Genomic DNA, 16,187 nt, shown 5'->3' with positions numbered 1-16,187 from the left:
CTTAATCAACTACACTGATCATTGTTGTTATTAGGTGCAGTACGCTAGATTGTGACGTGTGTATATTGCTTAATCAACTACACTGATCATTGTTGTTATTAGGTGCAGTACGCTAGATTGTGACGTGTGTATATTGCTTAATCAACTACACTGATCATTGTTGTTATTAGGTGCAGTACGCTAGATTGTGACGTGTGTATATTGCTTAATCAACTACACTGATCATTGTTGTTATTAGGTGCAGTACGCTAGATTGTGACGTGCGTATTTTGCTTAATCAACTACACTGATCATTGTTGTTATTAGGTGCAGTACGTGGAAAAGGGATATGAAAATAAACCAAAATTTCGTGGAGGGGGGGGGGGGATTTTATTCATGGTCTATTCGGGGTTATACAAAGAATTTTTCAACAACTTTTTGTTTTCAATCGCTGGGTTTAATATTTTGAACAACTTTTTGCTTTTCACCTCTGGAAAACAGTTTTTCTTGAAAAAGTTTTTGCTTTCAACCACTAGGTTTAAGATTTTTAGCAACCTTTTTGTTTTCAACCACTGGGTTTAAGATTATTCTGCAAATTTTTTGCTTTCAACCACTGTGTTGCTTTTAACCACTTGAAAACAGTTTTTCATGAAAGAAATTTTCTTTCGACCGCTGGGTTTAAGATTTTTCAGCAACTTTTTTTTATAAAACGCTGGGTTGCTTTCAACCACTTAAAAACAGTTTTTCCTGAAAAATTGTTTTTTTCAACTTTTTTATTTTCAACCACTGGGTTTAAGATTTTTAACAACTTTTTGCCTTTAACCACTGGAAAACAGTTCTTCATGAAATACGTTCAACCGCTGTGTTTAAGAATTTTCAGCAACTTTTTTGCTATCAACATCTGGGTTGCTTTTAACCACTTGAAAAAAGTGTTTCTTGAAAACATGTTTTCTTGAAAACTGGTTTTCTTGAAAACTGGTTTTCTTGAAAACAGGTTTTCTTGAAAACAGGGTTTCTTGAAAACTTTCTTGAAAACAGGTTTTCTTGAAAACAGGTTTTCTTGAAAACAGGTTTTTTTGAAAACAGGTTTTGCTTTCAACCGCTGGGTTTAAGATTTAAAAAAACTTTTTTGCCTTCAACTACTTGTTTAAAGATTTGAAATAACTATTTTAAATAGTTTGCAGAAACTGTCTTAGTTTTAACTGCTGATTTTAAGATTTTTAGCAGCTTTTTGCTTTCCAGCAGTTGAAACGAGTTTGTTTTGCTTTTTGCTTTCAACCAGTGGAAAACAGTTTTTCTTGAACAGCTTTTTTTGCTTTCAACCGCTGGATTTGTCATTTTTTGGCAGCTTTTTGCTTTCAACCGCTGGATTTAAGATTTTTTTAGCAGCATTTTGCTTTCCAGCAGTTGAAACGAGTTTTTAGACACTTATTCCCCGTTTTTTGACATTAGGTCCGAATCTGAATAACCTGAATGTTTGTTTAGAAACTATACGAGAATGTAAACAACAATATGTCCATTTTCTCCTCAGTTCTTAGCAAGAAAGGTGAAACAGAAAGTAGAATAATCAATTTGTTCATCCCAACAAACTCTCGGTATGTTTTTGTCACTTGGCGAAATTCATTCACAGATTGAATTCTAATTTACCTCCGCTATAATGATTGCAGTTTCATCATTTAGTCTCAATAAAAAAGATCTATGAAATTAAATATTCAAATAATTTACACGAATTTAAAACAATGCAATATTTTTGAGCTTGTGGCGGAAGAGTCTTCATTTCTGAAAACTGAGTTTATTATATCTCCTAGTAGTGTTAATTTTATTAATTATTCAACCACTTGTCATTTCACGACCTCACAACGTTTTCAATTATATTTTCAAATTAGATTTCATTTTCTTCCCCTCTTAAAAATAAATTATTGATTTAACTTCTGTTGTGAAAGGGATTTCCCGGAACAATGTAAATATTAAAATCTCTATAATCATTTATTGCTATGAATTATTTAACCAGTTATAAGAAAGTCTTAAAGGGACTGTAAGCGTAATATCAAGTGACCCTTCATGCTGAAAGGGCAATTCCCGATTCACGACGGTATCCTCGAAATCTTATACTGCTAATCGAAGAGAGAGAGAACCTTTTTTTACATATCGAATCCCGCTTCAGTTCCTCTAAAACGCGACTGTACACTGCATGCAGTCTGAACGCAAACAGCTGATCAGTTACTTACGTGACTTGAAAGTAGATCGACTGTTTTACGTTAACAGCGTTTTAAAACATTCAGAAGTAAATTTTTATTCTTGCCCCTTCTAGAAAGTAGCTCATGGGTTTTCAGCGCAAAGGAAAAATCGTTTCGCGAAAATTTCGCATTTTTCGCGAAATTATTTTTAGGACATAATGAATAAATATTGAGCTCTCAGAGCAGAGAATTCCAATTCTTTTGACCCATTAATTGTTGCAGCTATTTACACATTTTCGCGATAAATGCAAAATTTCGCGAAAAATTTTCGAAATGCGACCGAAAATGTTCGTATTTTGTTGCGAAACAGTTTCCATCTATGGATATTAATATTTTTATCCCATCGTTTAGAATTTTATATATCAAATCTACCGTTGTTATTAAGTAACATATCCAGGAAAAAGCGGGTCAGCTTGACCTTTAGTATGTATGACCTTTAGTATGTATGATCTTAGTATGTATGACCTTTAGTATGTATGACCAGCTTGGGATCCCAGTCTTGCCAAGGTTACTAAAAGTTACTTCCACCGTTTACCAGCACTTGAACGATTTTACCGGGAAACTAAATTTTCGCTATTAAAGTCGACTCATTCAACATAGAAACCAAACTTTGAACATTCCCTTGGTTCTCTCAAGTAAAAGTTTCCCGATCAAAATTTGAGACAAATTGGTCCAGGAGTTTCCGAGTTATGATCGGATAAACATACACACAGAGTTTACAACTTTATATATGTATAGATATTATATATTTATCTTCTTAAAATAAGTCTAGAACATGTTCTATTGTTTGTTAAGATTGGTTATTGCTGTATATATATATATTCTGTTTGTTTTATAATAATGGTGAAACACAATTTATTGTTATTCTTAAATTATTGATAACATGAAAATTAATAATAAATGAGCTGAATATTTTTTCTTGAAATGTATGTTTTTATAAAGAGGGAGGAGAAATGATTATATTGACGGCAAAATTTTTGTGCGTCTGTACTTTTTTCAGAAAGAATAAATATTTTTATTTCAACAACTTTTAAAACTTCTTCACTTTTGACCTAAATTCCACGTGATTACACGTATAAACAAACATATTTAACAGCCTGCAGCACTTGAGTGCCTAGTTTGTCCTAGCCATGGCACTTGGCCCGAACATACAGGGTATCCCACATCGTCTGTATCTCTAAATTTTCAGGACTAATCAGAACATTTAGAAAGAATTAAATCTCTCCAACAAAAGAAACAACAAACAGTGAAACGTCTTACTAAATGAAAGATCAAATCCATAAATAACTTTGCAATTCCACTTTGACAACCGGTTTTATATTTTCAGAAGTAGTTACAAATGTTTTAAACTATATCAAACCCTCAAACCCTAATCCCACCTTTTCACTCCGTCATGAAATACTAGTTAGACATCTATATTTAAATTTGACTTGTCTGTCTGTTTGGGTGTCTGTTTGTTTGTATCCAATAAACGTCAAAACGGGTGAACCGATCAGGCCCAAATTTTTTTGTGGGACATCACGTGACCACAGGGAAGGTTTATGAATGATAAAAAAAATGTGTTTTAAAGGTTTTTAATTTAGTAAAAAAAAATTAAATTTTTTTAAAAATCCGCAAAATTTTTTTTCTTCTTTCTTTTAAAATGTAAACAAAAAGAACATGTTCACAATTTAAATAGAAGATGGGCGCCTAGTATTATTAAATATTCAACTATTCATTAGTACATTGTCATTTTATTTTTTACTATACCTGCATTTTTTTGCAGGTTTGAAATATATCTATTTACTGATTATTGATGACTACTGTGTCCAAGTTGAGGAGCCAAACCAATGAACCAACCTAACCAACGAACCAATTAACCAACGAACCAATTAGCCAATTAACCAACCAACCTACCTAAAATCCAAGTAACGACCTCCCAACCTAAAGTTTAAAACTAGGTTTCTCGAGTTTTATGTTCGTATTTTGGCGATAAAGCTTTGAGATAATCCTACTTGATATGGGACGCTCTGTACCTAAAAATTTAGATTTACTCCAAAGAATTGAGTCTTTGTCACAAACTCTGAATTTATAATCCCTATTTCTTTGGAACCCAATGTCGTAAATCTTTGATATTTTAAACTTATATTATTTGATCTAACAGAATTCATAGTTTGAAATATCTAAGGTCTACGACATTGGAATCTATAGAAATAGGGTTTAGAAAAGCAGAATTTGTGGCAAAGACTTAATTCCTTTTAGATTTGTGGCTTTTTCTTATTTTTTTGTGGTTTTTACATCAGTCTAAAATCATTTTAATGTGATACATTCAACTGAAGGTACCAATTGTCCGATAAATTTTGTGAGTTAAAATTTTAATTTGTTGAAGATTGTTTGTGTTTGATCATCAGTTCTGGCATAAATATTAATGCTATAAACATAACAGGGCATATTTTATAGTGAAAAGCTAGATTGTTACTGTTAAAGCTTTCATTCCTTATTCCTTCCCCCTACTTTTTTGTGATCCTATATATAGATATTTTACTATTAAAAAAAATTTTATTTTATTTTTAACAAAAAAAAATATTTTACAAATTTTTACACAATTTTCTCAACATTATATTTTTTATTTTTAGTAAAAACAACAATTTTTTCTTACATTGACGCAACGCTCGGCCCCTATCTTGTTTAACAGCGACCCTCGGTCGAAAATGGCTCTTATAAATTAATCCAGAGTATCGGCCAACAATGCAATTGACCAGTTGTGTACGTGGTGAAACCGTTCAGACTAAAACAATCGCATACCCCCTCAACCCCCATTTTACTTATCTATCATATATGTTTATATTTATAATCTGAGAAAATAATAATTGATAATAATAATAAACTATCTGTATTATGCATATTCTTCATTGTTTTAACACATTTTGTTTTTACAATGGGAAAAGGACATAAACTAAATCAGAGTTTGAAATATGAATATTTTAGGCATAATTTGTAATGGATAATGAGGCCCGGAACATAGAATAAATGATTAATTGTAACTATATCGGATATATTTTTCATTTTGGCAAAATCACATTTATAACATTGTTTTCAGAAACCGTGAATATACAATCAGATTTTGGTCAGTTGAAACAAAATTTAAAGTCTGTAAAATTGTTTAATATGCTGGAAGGAAACGCAGATGTATTTAATGTTGATTTAAGTTAAAAAAACATATAGTTTATAAAAATTGATGAAAATAAAGTGTTCCTTGGTTTAATTTAACAAGGAAAAGAGAAATTACTCGGATTTATTTTTCCGCCATATCTCCGCATCAAGACGGATTAAATAGAAGGTAATTTAGGTTTGGGTGATTAGATTTAATCTTTCCTATTTTTATTCCACCTTTACGCACCAAATCAAGATCTGAACAGAAAACTTTTGAATGGGATATCCTTAATTCCGATAGGTTAATTAATCTGGAGATTAATAACAAGAGGAGAACAAGTATTATTTAATCTCATGATTAAGAAAAAGAGTGGATCAAGCATTAATCCCGAAATCGATCATTCAAACGTTCCCAGCTCTGAAAACATCTTGTTTAACATACAATACATTTCGTAACGATGTCATTGGGGAAAGGAACGATGGTCAATTTATTACAATTATTTCAATTAATATATTCCCGAAATATGAAATTATCAAAAGGTATAGTAATTTTGAATTTCCAAATCATCCAAACGTTCATTGATAGTCTGGTTGAGTAATGGTTAAACTATTATTTTATCCAGTTTTTAACCATTTTGTCGGGCCATTATGCATTATAAGATTAAAAAAAACAGATTAATACTTGTTTGACTTTCTAAAAACATAGATAACTAAAACTTTCCTAGCATCGTTAAGTAAACTTTTTGCATAGCCGAAAAAAAGCATTTATGTACGTAACACGAAATATTCCAGAGATTTCTACAAATTCTGAAAGGTATCTCAGCACTATGCCTAATATATAGATACTGACATTTACAGCGAATCTAGATTTCCATGAAAAGAATTTTCACAGTTCGAGCCCTTTAAAATATTAACGATCATAAACCAAATTTTAGGAGAAACAATGCATATTGGAAATAAATTATTTTTGTCAAAACACTACCGAAATGGTTTACTAAGAAAATTTTAAAAGGAACCAATCAGAAAATTTACATTTCAGATTTGGAAGAGAAATGTTTTAACAATATATTAACAATTTAATAATAAATAACTTCAAATAATACTTTGTGATAAACTTTAACATGAATAAAAATGAGACTCTACAAAGAAGGTATAAACATTAAACACTGTAAAAACTATTATTTGTAAGAAAAAGCCTTGTAAAGTAAACAAATGTTGGGTTTCTACAGTGAAGGGTGATATTTTAGTTACAATTTATATAAATCTGCAGATATGAAATTAATATTTTAGAAATTCATATTGGGATGAGGCAAACCACTTGTCAAAAACTCCTTATTTCTTTGCAACCTGGTTTGTTAGACCTTTGAAGGTTTGGATGATGAATTCTAATAGATCAGTAAGAGTGGTAAAGTTTGAACAATTAAAGGTTTAAACCATCAGGTTGAGGGATTAGATTTTGTGACAAGTGTTCAATTTCTTTAAACATATAAATAACATTAATATTACAACTTTATTTCATCCAATTTTACTAAATGTGGGAAACTCGTAAATAGACACTACGCTTTAATAAAATCTCATTTTTATTATAACCTCTAGATTCTAGAAGTATATTGTAAACTCTAGATTCTAGAAGTATCTTGTAACCTCTAGATTCTAGAAGTATATTATAACCTCTAGATTCTAGAAGTATATTATAACCTTTAGATTCTAGAAGTATCTTGTAAACTTTAGATTCTAGAAGCATATTGTAACCTCTAGATTCTAGAAGTTTATTGAGCAAGGATTGACTAAACGCTGAGAGGTATCAGGCTGAAGAAAATGCAAAGGAAACACCAAGATGACAGAATTCTTCCAGCACCAAACATTGGAACTAAATATACAAAATATAGATACTTATTCTTCCAGCGCCAAACATTGGAACTAAATATACAAGATATAGATACTTATTCCAGCACCCAACATTGGAACTAAATATACAAGATATAGATACTTATTCTAGCACGAAACATTGGAACTAAATATACAAGATATAGATACTGATTTTATTGGCTTATTGTACAGTTTGGCAACAAATAAAAAATAAGTTTACAGCTGCTGTGTCAACCAAGATTGTTTGAAAAAAGACTTATTAAATTCCGTACAGTCGTCTCTAAATTTTCATTATTGGTTGGTAACCCAAAATAAGATTGTTTGAGCTTATTAAATCTTTTAAAAACTTATTCTATCCTTTAAAGCATTATCATTATCCCTATCAATCCTTATTATATATATATGTTTTCCCTTATCCCTTGATTTTTCCTTAACCGTTGCCTTATCCCTAGCTATTCTTACCTTTATCTTTATCCTTATCCTTATCCTTATCCTTATCCTTATCTTTATCTTTATCCTTATCCTTATCCCTATCTTTATACTTATTCTTATCCTTATCCTTATCCTTATCGTTATCCTTATCCTTATACTAATCATCATCCTTATCCTAATCATCGTCCTTATCCTAATCATCATCCTTATTCTTATCCTAATCTTCATCCTTATTCTTATCCTTATCCTTATCCTTATCCTTATTCTTATCCTTATCCTTATCCTTATCCTTATTCTTATCCTTATCCTTATCCTTATCCTAATCATCATCTTTATCCTTGTCCTTATCCTTATCCTTCTCCTTCTCCTTATCTTTATCCTTATCCTTATCCTTATCCTTATCCTAATCATCATCTTTATCCTTATCCTTATCCTTATCCTTATCCTTATCGTTATCGTTATCCTTATCCTTATCCTAATCATCATCTTTATCCTTGTCCTTATCCTTATCCTTATCCTTATCCTTATCCTTATCCTTATATAAAATAAAAAGAAAAGGTGTTTAATTTGAGAGTGATTTAATCTTGTAAATTTGAAAATGATTTGATAAGATATTTACCGTCAAAAATGGTTTCTGTAGATAGTTTCATTGCCTCTGGAAGTTTTAGGATATTAAGATGAAACCCATCTCCAGGAGCTTGTATTCGAGCCTAAACATACAATTTTAATCAATTTAACATATGCATGTCTGATCAGAGTGAAGATTGAATTTATTGGGGGGCTGGGCACGAAGAAATCCCCCCCCTGAAAACGTCGTTGACACTGGAACACATAATTAAATCATAATTTCCCAGCTGAACATATTTCGGAAATATCAAAAATGTCATTAAAATGAAAATTAATAAAACTTGAGACTTTGTGTTCATAAAGAATTTAAAAAAAAAATAAGCAAAAAAACTTGAAGCTTTTCCATGGAAGCATCAAAATAAGAGGTTTAAAATGTATTTTTCAAAAGGTTTCAGAAGAAAGAAAAAGAACAGAGGTTTTGCTTATTACAGGGAAAAGAGAAATATTTAAATAAAAAATCAGAGTGATTGAAATTTAAAATTACAGTGATTGAATACTGAATCAAGTAACAGAATACTGAATCAAGTCAAGCTTAAAGAAAACTTAAATTTTTTCAATGAAAGCATTAAAATAAATTAGCAGAAGTTAAAAATTTATTTTTATCTAAAATACAATGTTTTTACCTTGATGGGTTCCTCTGTGAGCTCAGCAACACATTTAACTCTAATTTCTCCATACCTTCATATTTTTAGAATAATTATTCAAACTAGGTTTTCAGGACAAAAAATAACTACGTTTTTGCAACAATCTATGATTTTGTAATATCGTTGCAACCCGATATCGAAGACCTTATATTTTAAACTATAAATTCTGTTAGATCAAATATTTAAAGTTTGAAATATCAAGGTTTACACCATTAGGTTGCAAAATAAAGGTTTAGCAAATTTGAATTTGTGGTCAAAACTCAGTTTCTTTTCTTCTATGTAATTATATTTTTCTTGACTTTCTATACCTTTCTTTTTTCTAAGTATGTTTTTTGATCTTTCAGTTTGTTTGTGGGGTGGGGTGGACAGTGTGTGACACCAGTTCTCGTTAGATCACTGAAGTTAAGCACACTCGTCCACTGCAAGTTACTGGATTGGTGTCCAGACTGGTGTTCACGAGTTTCAAAAACATCTGAAGCTGACATCTGGTTAAGCAGTTATGACCACCTGACGGATGTAGGAGGACAGAGGGGCGGCTGTCAATGTCAACAACTCTCGCAGCGAAAGGGTGCGTGCTTTCTATACTCAACAAGAAAGAAGCTTTAAGTGGATTGATTCAAGTGAATGATGATGAAGAGAGGAATGGTGGACAAGCAGGGAGAGTCTATGGTTGCCACCTATGGGTACTTGGAGGTATCCAATCCGGACTTACAGATGTTAGGGAGCAATGAGTGTGATGTTTCCTATCAGTATGGCACCCGGGCCTCATTCCAGTATATCAGAAAAATTCCTGCACTCTATTCTTCTCAGGCCTAAGAAGCCTTCAGCTGGAATTTTTTCAACCCTCTTCTCAGTATGAATAAAGCGTGGATGGATGAATGTGCTGCCAGATTATAACCCCTGGTAGATCAATATAAACCCAGACAACACCAAACTTTAGCAATAGAAAAATTCCCGATCATGTCCTGGGGACAAACAAACCTTTTTTTTTAAAGTTTTCCAAGAAAATATTAACTTTTTCAAAGAAAACCCATTTAAATCTAAACGACCAAACCTTTGATTGGATCATGAAAGGCAGTGAACCCACATCTTGATGTTTATTGGATAGAAACAAACAAAAACCCGGATAAAAAAGCAAAATGTATTTAAAAACAGTTTTTTGAAAAATCTTGCAATATCTGCTATTAGTGTATAACCAAGGGAAATTAACAAAATGGAAGCAATCAATTATTCAAATTTATAGAATATTTAAAAAAATATATGTCTCTTTTTACGTTTTCATTATATACAAATAGGAAAAGATATAAAAGTATCGTAAAAAAGATCAAATTCTTAAAATTGTATTTAAAACAATGAAAACCCTTAAGATGTAAAAATGTTCCGTTTTAAAATTGGAAATGAGGTATATGTTGATTGTTGATGTTAAATTAAGATTATTTGTTTGAAAGTTTAGACATGTCAAAACCATTTCTACCTGAACAAACTGTTCTGTACTTTTGTTCTAAGAAATGAAGTTGTAATGTAAAGATCGTCTTCTCTCTTTAACAATGCCTCATCATCCTGAAGCATAACTGTAAGACAAAACATAGATTTATCGCGCCATAATTTACATTAATAAGTAAATAATGGGACTAGTGTCAAATTGTTTCATTAAATGCCATTTTTCCATTAGATTACTTGAAAGGACACCTCATTTGATGCGGCTCTTTTAAAGACTTTCTACAGGGTGTCCCACATCAAATTATACCGCGTCAATGGGTCTAAATTACGATTTGGGAGACAAATCAGAAAATTTAAGAAGAATGAATAATTTTGAAAAATTTGATAATGCTAATAGAATATTTTTTTGCAGAAAATGCTAGATTTTTCAGTATTATATGAGCGTATTTTAGTGTTAAACATTGGAGATAATCTAATATGATATAGGACGCTCTGTATCTAAAAATGGATATTTTTGTATTTTTCTTTAAAAGTTACTTGCGGAGTTTAGCAGCAGGGAAGGGAAGAAAATTTACAGAATTAATCTTTCCTAAGGGCATGTAATTCTTTACAGGGAGGGTTACTTGGAATTGTATCAACAGACCCTTCAATAATAGAATATCTTACCTTTGAGCTTCCGACTTTATTTCCATTCAAATACCTGAAAACAGGACAATATTAAATCTATTATATTCCTAATTTATCTAGTATAATGGACGCACAAAGTATGAATTACTGTTGTGAAGTCACTGAACTGAGTCAGTTGACGCACAAAAGTGAGACTAACATAAAATCATCGCAGCTCATATCAATACAATACATTTACTAATTTTTTTTATGAATAATACAAATATGTCACACATATGCAAAGTGCCTCTAGAAAATTGCATAATGTCACACATATACTAAGTGCCTCTAGGAACTTGCATCATGTCACACATTTACAAAGTTCCTTTAGGAACTTGCATTATGTCACACTTATACAAAGTGCCACTAGAAACTTGCGTGATGTCACACATATACAAAGTGCCTCTAAGAACTTGCATTATGCCATATCTATGCAAAGTGCCTCTAAGAACTTGAATTATGTCACATATAAAAAAGTGCTTTTAGGAATCATGTCCCAAAAACAAAAAAGACAAACACAAATAAATATGACAAACTTTACCATGTGAGAGTGGTTGGAGGATAGCTTGGGTTGGAAGTACATGTAAGGTTTAGTTCATCTCCATTAGCATAGTACGCTGCTCCACCCCCTATTACAGGGGGCTCCTTGGGTATCTCTAAACATAGAGAACAGTATTACATGGGGCTCCTTTGGTATCTCTAAACATAGAGAACAGTATTACANCCCTCCCCCCCCCTCCCTCCCTCTGTAGCCTGTAGGTTATAGTTGATTAAGATTACTACTTGGCTAAAAGCTAAAGGCTGTAATTTATAATATTTGAAGTTTAAACTATTTAGTATTTTGTATCGGTTTATCCTAGTCCCTGTGGGATGAAGGTAAAGGTGATCTGATGGAACTTTATTGCAATATTTGTGGGAAACTAGTCAATTCCCATTCAGCCAGGTCCAGGGGAATTAGAAACAAGGGTTAAACTCACGGATATTTATTCCCTTGGGACTGAATAAGCCCTGGTATACTGAATATTTTACAAACAAACACCCTGCAGTAGGACAAGACAAACACCCTGCAGTAGGACAGGACAAACACCCTGCAGTAGGACAGGACAAACACCCTGCAGTAGGACAGGACAAACACCCTGCAGTAGGACAGGACAAACACCCTGCAGCAGGACAGGACAAACACCCTGCAGTAGAACAGGACAAACACCCTGCAGTAGAACAGGACAATCACCCCGCATTAGGACAGGACAAACACCCTGCAGTAGGACAGGACAAACACCATGCAGTAGGACAGGACAATCACCCTGCAGTAGAACAGGACAAATACCCTGCAGTAGAACAGGACAATCACCCTGTAGCAGAACAAGACAAACATCCTACAGTAGAACAGGACAAACACCCTGCAGTGGGACCGGACAATTACCCTGCAGTAGGACAGGACAAACACCCTGCAGACAAACACCCTGCAGTAGGACAGGACAAACATCCTGCAGTAGGACTTGACAAACATCCTGCAGTAGGACAAGACAAACACCCTGCAGTAGGACAGGACAAACATCCTGCAGTAGGACAAGACAAACACCCTGCAGTAGGACAGGAAAGCACCTTGCAGTAGAACAGGACAAAAAATCTCTTGTAGGACAGGACAAAGAACCTGCTGCAGGACAAACAAACCAAACTAACAAGGTCCTAGAAAGAATATTTCAAACCTACTGAAATAAAAAGAAGCCATGGCTAGCTACGACATGATATAAAAAAATGAAATATTTGGTGAATTCTATGTATCAACGGCAAGGAATGAAAAATCTCCATAAAAGTGTGAATCTACTTACCAACTACCTGCATCCGTGCTTGCTCTTCGATAACATTGAACCGGGGCGGGTTACCCTAAATTTATTATGAATAGAATTTTATTTTATGATACGATATTTTAATACGAATACAAATATATCTGATAATCCGGATAAGTCACGGGAAGTTGTACTTTTCCACGAAATAATTAGGAATTAACGCAAAGGAATTGAGTTTCTGTCACAAATTCCAATTTTGTAATACCTAAATTTCAACAACCAGATGATGCATACCTTTCATATTTCAAACTTACATTGTTTGATCCACCAGAATTCATAGTTTGAAATATCTAGCATCTACGACATTTGGTTTTAAAGAAATTGGGATTTAAAAATCCGAGTTTGTGGCAAAGACTCAATTCCTTTGTCTTTCTCAAACTTTCCAGAAATTTGTTAGGTCGCAATGTTGTACCCATTTCTCAATAATATGAGATCAAAAGAAAAAATGGCTTATACCATTATACTACATATCTAAATAAATTGAAAAATTTAACTATGCACACCTTTTGCTTGATATTTACAAATTTCACGGTTTAGATTTCTTCATGTGAATTGATGTATTCTTGTTTGTGCAAATGATTAATTTTCAATAGTTTTGTCAAATTTTTTACAAAAAGAATGTAAATGCAAAACAGATTACAAATTTTCATAATTTTTGGGAGGATTGGGGTGCTTATTGGTATATATAAATACTAATAGTAAAGGAAACAGTCAGTTTAAAACATCAGATTCCGAGGTATAAAATTCGAAAATTAGAGTTTCTCATCCGTTTTATGTTTCAACCGAAAACAAAATAACTTTTCTTTTGATAAACTATATTTTCAGACGTGATACGTTAACGTAACATATCAAATAGTTTATACGTGATACGTTACTTATCAGATAGTTTATACGTGATACGTTACATATCAGATAGTTTATACGTAATACGTTACATATCAGATAGTTTATACGTAATACGTTACATATCAGATAGTTTATACCTGATACGTTATATTTCAGATATTTCACACGTGATACGTTACATATCAAATAGTTTATACGTGATACGTTACTTATCAGATAGTTTATACGTAATACGTTACATATCAGATAGTTTATACCTGATACGTTATATTTCAGATATTTTACACGTGATACGTTACATATCAAATAGTTTATACGTAATACGTTACATATCAGATAGTTTATAAAGGTTGTTCGTGGGATTATATAAAAGATCAAGATTAATTATTTAGATTTTAATTATCGCCAGGATTTCGAGGATATTAAATGTTAAGCGTTTTTTTTCTTAAACATTTAATTTTTAAGATACAGTTTGAATTTGCACTCTTTTATCGCCTGTAGTTCAAGTAAAGTGTTAAGAAAGTGTGGTTCGAAATAATTTCAAAATAACGACCCAGAAAAGAGCAGGGACAAAGCTTTGAATCAATGGCTCACCCCTGTGGCCGAATTTAAAAAGTTTGAGCGGCGGTTTATATTTAAGTCGCGGCGTAAATATGGTTGGTTCCACTTAAAATTGTATCAAATGTTTCAAGATTTAAGCCGGCGCTTAATTTAAACCGGGTTTTGGCAGATTTAAACCGCGGTTCAAATTCTTTAAATTCCATCTCTGGAAAATTGCTCCCCACTAAAGTATTGGAGGAAGCAATAGAAAACGGAGATAAAATTCTGATTTAGTTCACCCCCAGTAAAATCCTGTATTTGCCCCTGAGAAAGAGGAAGTAAATAAAGTGCTCTCTAGGGATATAAAATCATTCACTTTATAAAATACGATCGAGTTATACGGTTAGCAGCTAATCGGGATACTTTAGTTAGTTGGGTAAAAAACTTTTAGCTGTTAGAAATTTTTTTTCTTTCTTTTGAAGGTAATAAATAATTGACTAATTATCCCCAAGCATTATTTCCAAATTTCAATTTAATGTCAATCTGACGTTGTAAACCTTTCTTAAGATTTGATTATTTGATCTACAAGAATTTATAATTTTAAATATCATGGTCTACGAGAGGTTGCATAATTATCAGGATCAGAAAATTAAAGTATGGTGAGTGTATTTTTTTTTCCTTTTTATAAGATAACGCTCTTTTAAATTGGAATATCTGATTATTATAGTCCTGATACGGTTTAAATTGGAATACCTGATTAGTATAGTCCTGATACGGTTTAAATTGGAATACCTGATTATTACAGTTCTGATACGGTTTAAATTGGAATACCTGATTATTATAGTCCTGATACGGTTTACATTGGAATACCTGATTAGTATAGTCCTGATACGGTTTAAATTGGAATACCTGATTAGTATAGTACTGATACGCTTTGAAGGATCGTTTTGTCGTAACCTAAAACAATTTGCTGGACTGTAAACTTGTAATTTAAGTGACCCTCCATATAAGGATGGCACTGCCCGATTCACAATTTTACACTTTTTGCTTTAGATATCAATGTTTATAATTTAAAAACTTATTATATTTTCAATTGTGGTTTCTCTACAAAAGTTACTCTCGCAATTCTATAAGCATATAGGAATCATAAGAATCAAACACTTTTAAGCCTAGAAAAGCGACAATATCTTCCACTTTATCAATCAAATAAAGGTTTCATGGGTACCACTGTGAATTGTGCATTGCCATCTTCGCTTGAAGAGTCACTATAAATGACGCCTTCAGTTTCTTTAAGAATAAGGCTACAGAACAAACACAAACAAACTTTCATTTGAAAGAAAAAAATACTTGAATTTTTATCTTTTTTGCACAAAAATTAAAAAAAATACTGATAAATTGATTGGATAGTGATACCTCGCACTTATATTCTCCACTTGAATCTATTTTCAGCTGTTTTAGAGTCACAACATTTTCATTGGATTCCTTTATCTTAAATAAATATATACATTATAAACATAAATTAAAAATTACTCTTTTTAAAAATGATCAAAACTTCGTTAAATTGAAATAGAAATATAATATCCCAGATGTCCTGAAAATTTTCATAATCATTAAGTATTCAGAGACATTTCAAGAGAAAATGATTGATTCTCCCGAAGTTTAAAATAATAATGCTGTTTTATTACTCTATTGTAGAAAAAGACAAAATCAAAAATAGTAATATCATAAAAATAAATTTAGAAAATTCAGAACATTTCAAAGTGACAATTTTCATGCCCGTTCTTAAAAATGACACACTAATATAAAAAAATAAATAAAAAAAGTGTTAAACGTAAATTGATAAGAATAAACAATATGTTATTTAAATTATTTTCTCGTAAATTGTTATGTCAAATAAGGCTTTGCCGCTTCAGAATTTTTTTTTT

General features: G+C 31.9%; 1 protein-coding gene across 1 annotated transcript; it reads right to left on the bottom strand.

The window, feature by feature from the left end:
* Positions 1 to 4,813: 4,813 nt before the first annotated feature.
* Positions 4,814 to 15,749, bottom strand: LOC111696780 (uncharacterized). Its single transcript, XM_023466507.1, has 9 exons — positions 15,676 to 15,749; positions 15,172 to 15,219; positions 12,859 to 12,913; positions 11,568 to 11,682; positions 11,027 to 11,060; positions 10,395 to 10,480; positions 8,900 to 8,954; positions 8,269 to 8,359; positions 4,814 to 7,218 (listed from the first exon to the last, which is right to left on the bottom strand). Exons 3-9 carry the CDS (start codon positions 12,869 to 12,871, stop codon positions 7,136 to 7,138), a joined length of 477 nt encoding a protein of 158 aa, XP_023322275.1. The 5' UTR covers positions 12,872 to 12,913; positions 15,172 to 15,219; positions 15,676 to 15,749; the 3' UTR covers positions 4,814 to 7,135.
* Positions 15,750 to 16,187: the final 438 nt, after the last annotated feature.

This window comes from Eurytemora carolleeae, unplaced genomic scaffold, assembly GCF_000591075.1.
Source record: "Eurytemora carolleeae unplaced genomic scaffold, Eaff_2.0 scaffold108, whole genome shotgun sequence".
Lineage (NCBI taxonomy): Eukaryota > Metazoa > Arthropoda > Copepoda > Calanoida > Temoridae > Eurytemora > Eurytemora carolleeae.
Note: the sequence above shows the minus strand (reverse complement) of the source record. Positions and strands in the feature narration are given on the sequence as shown.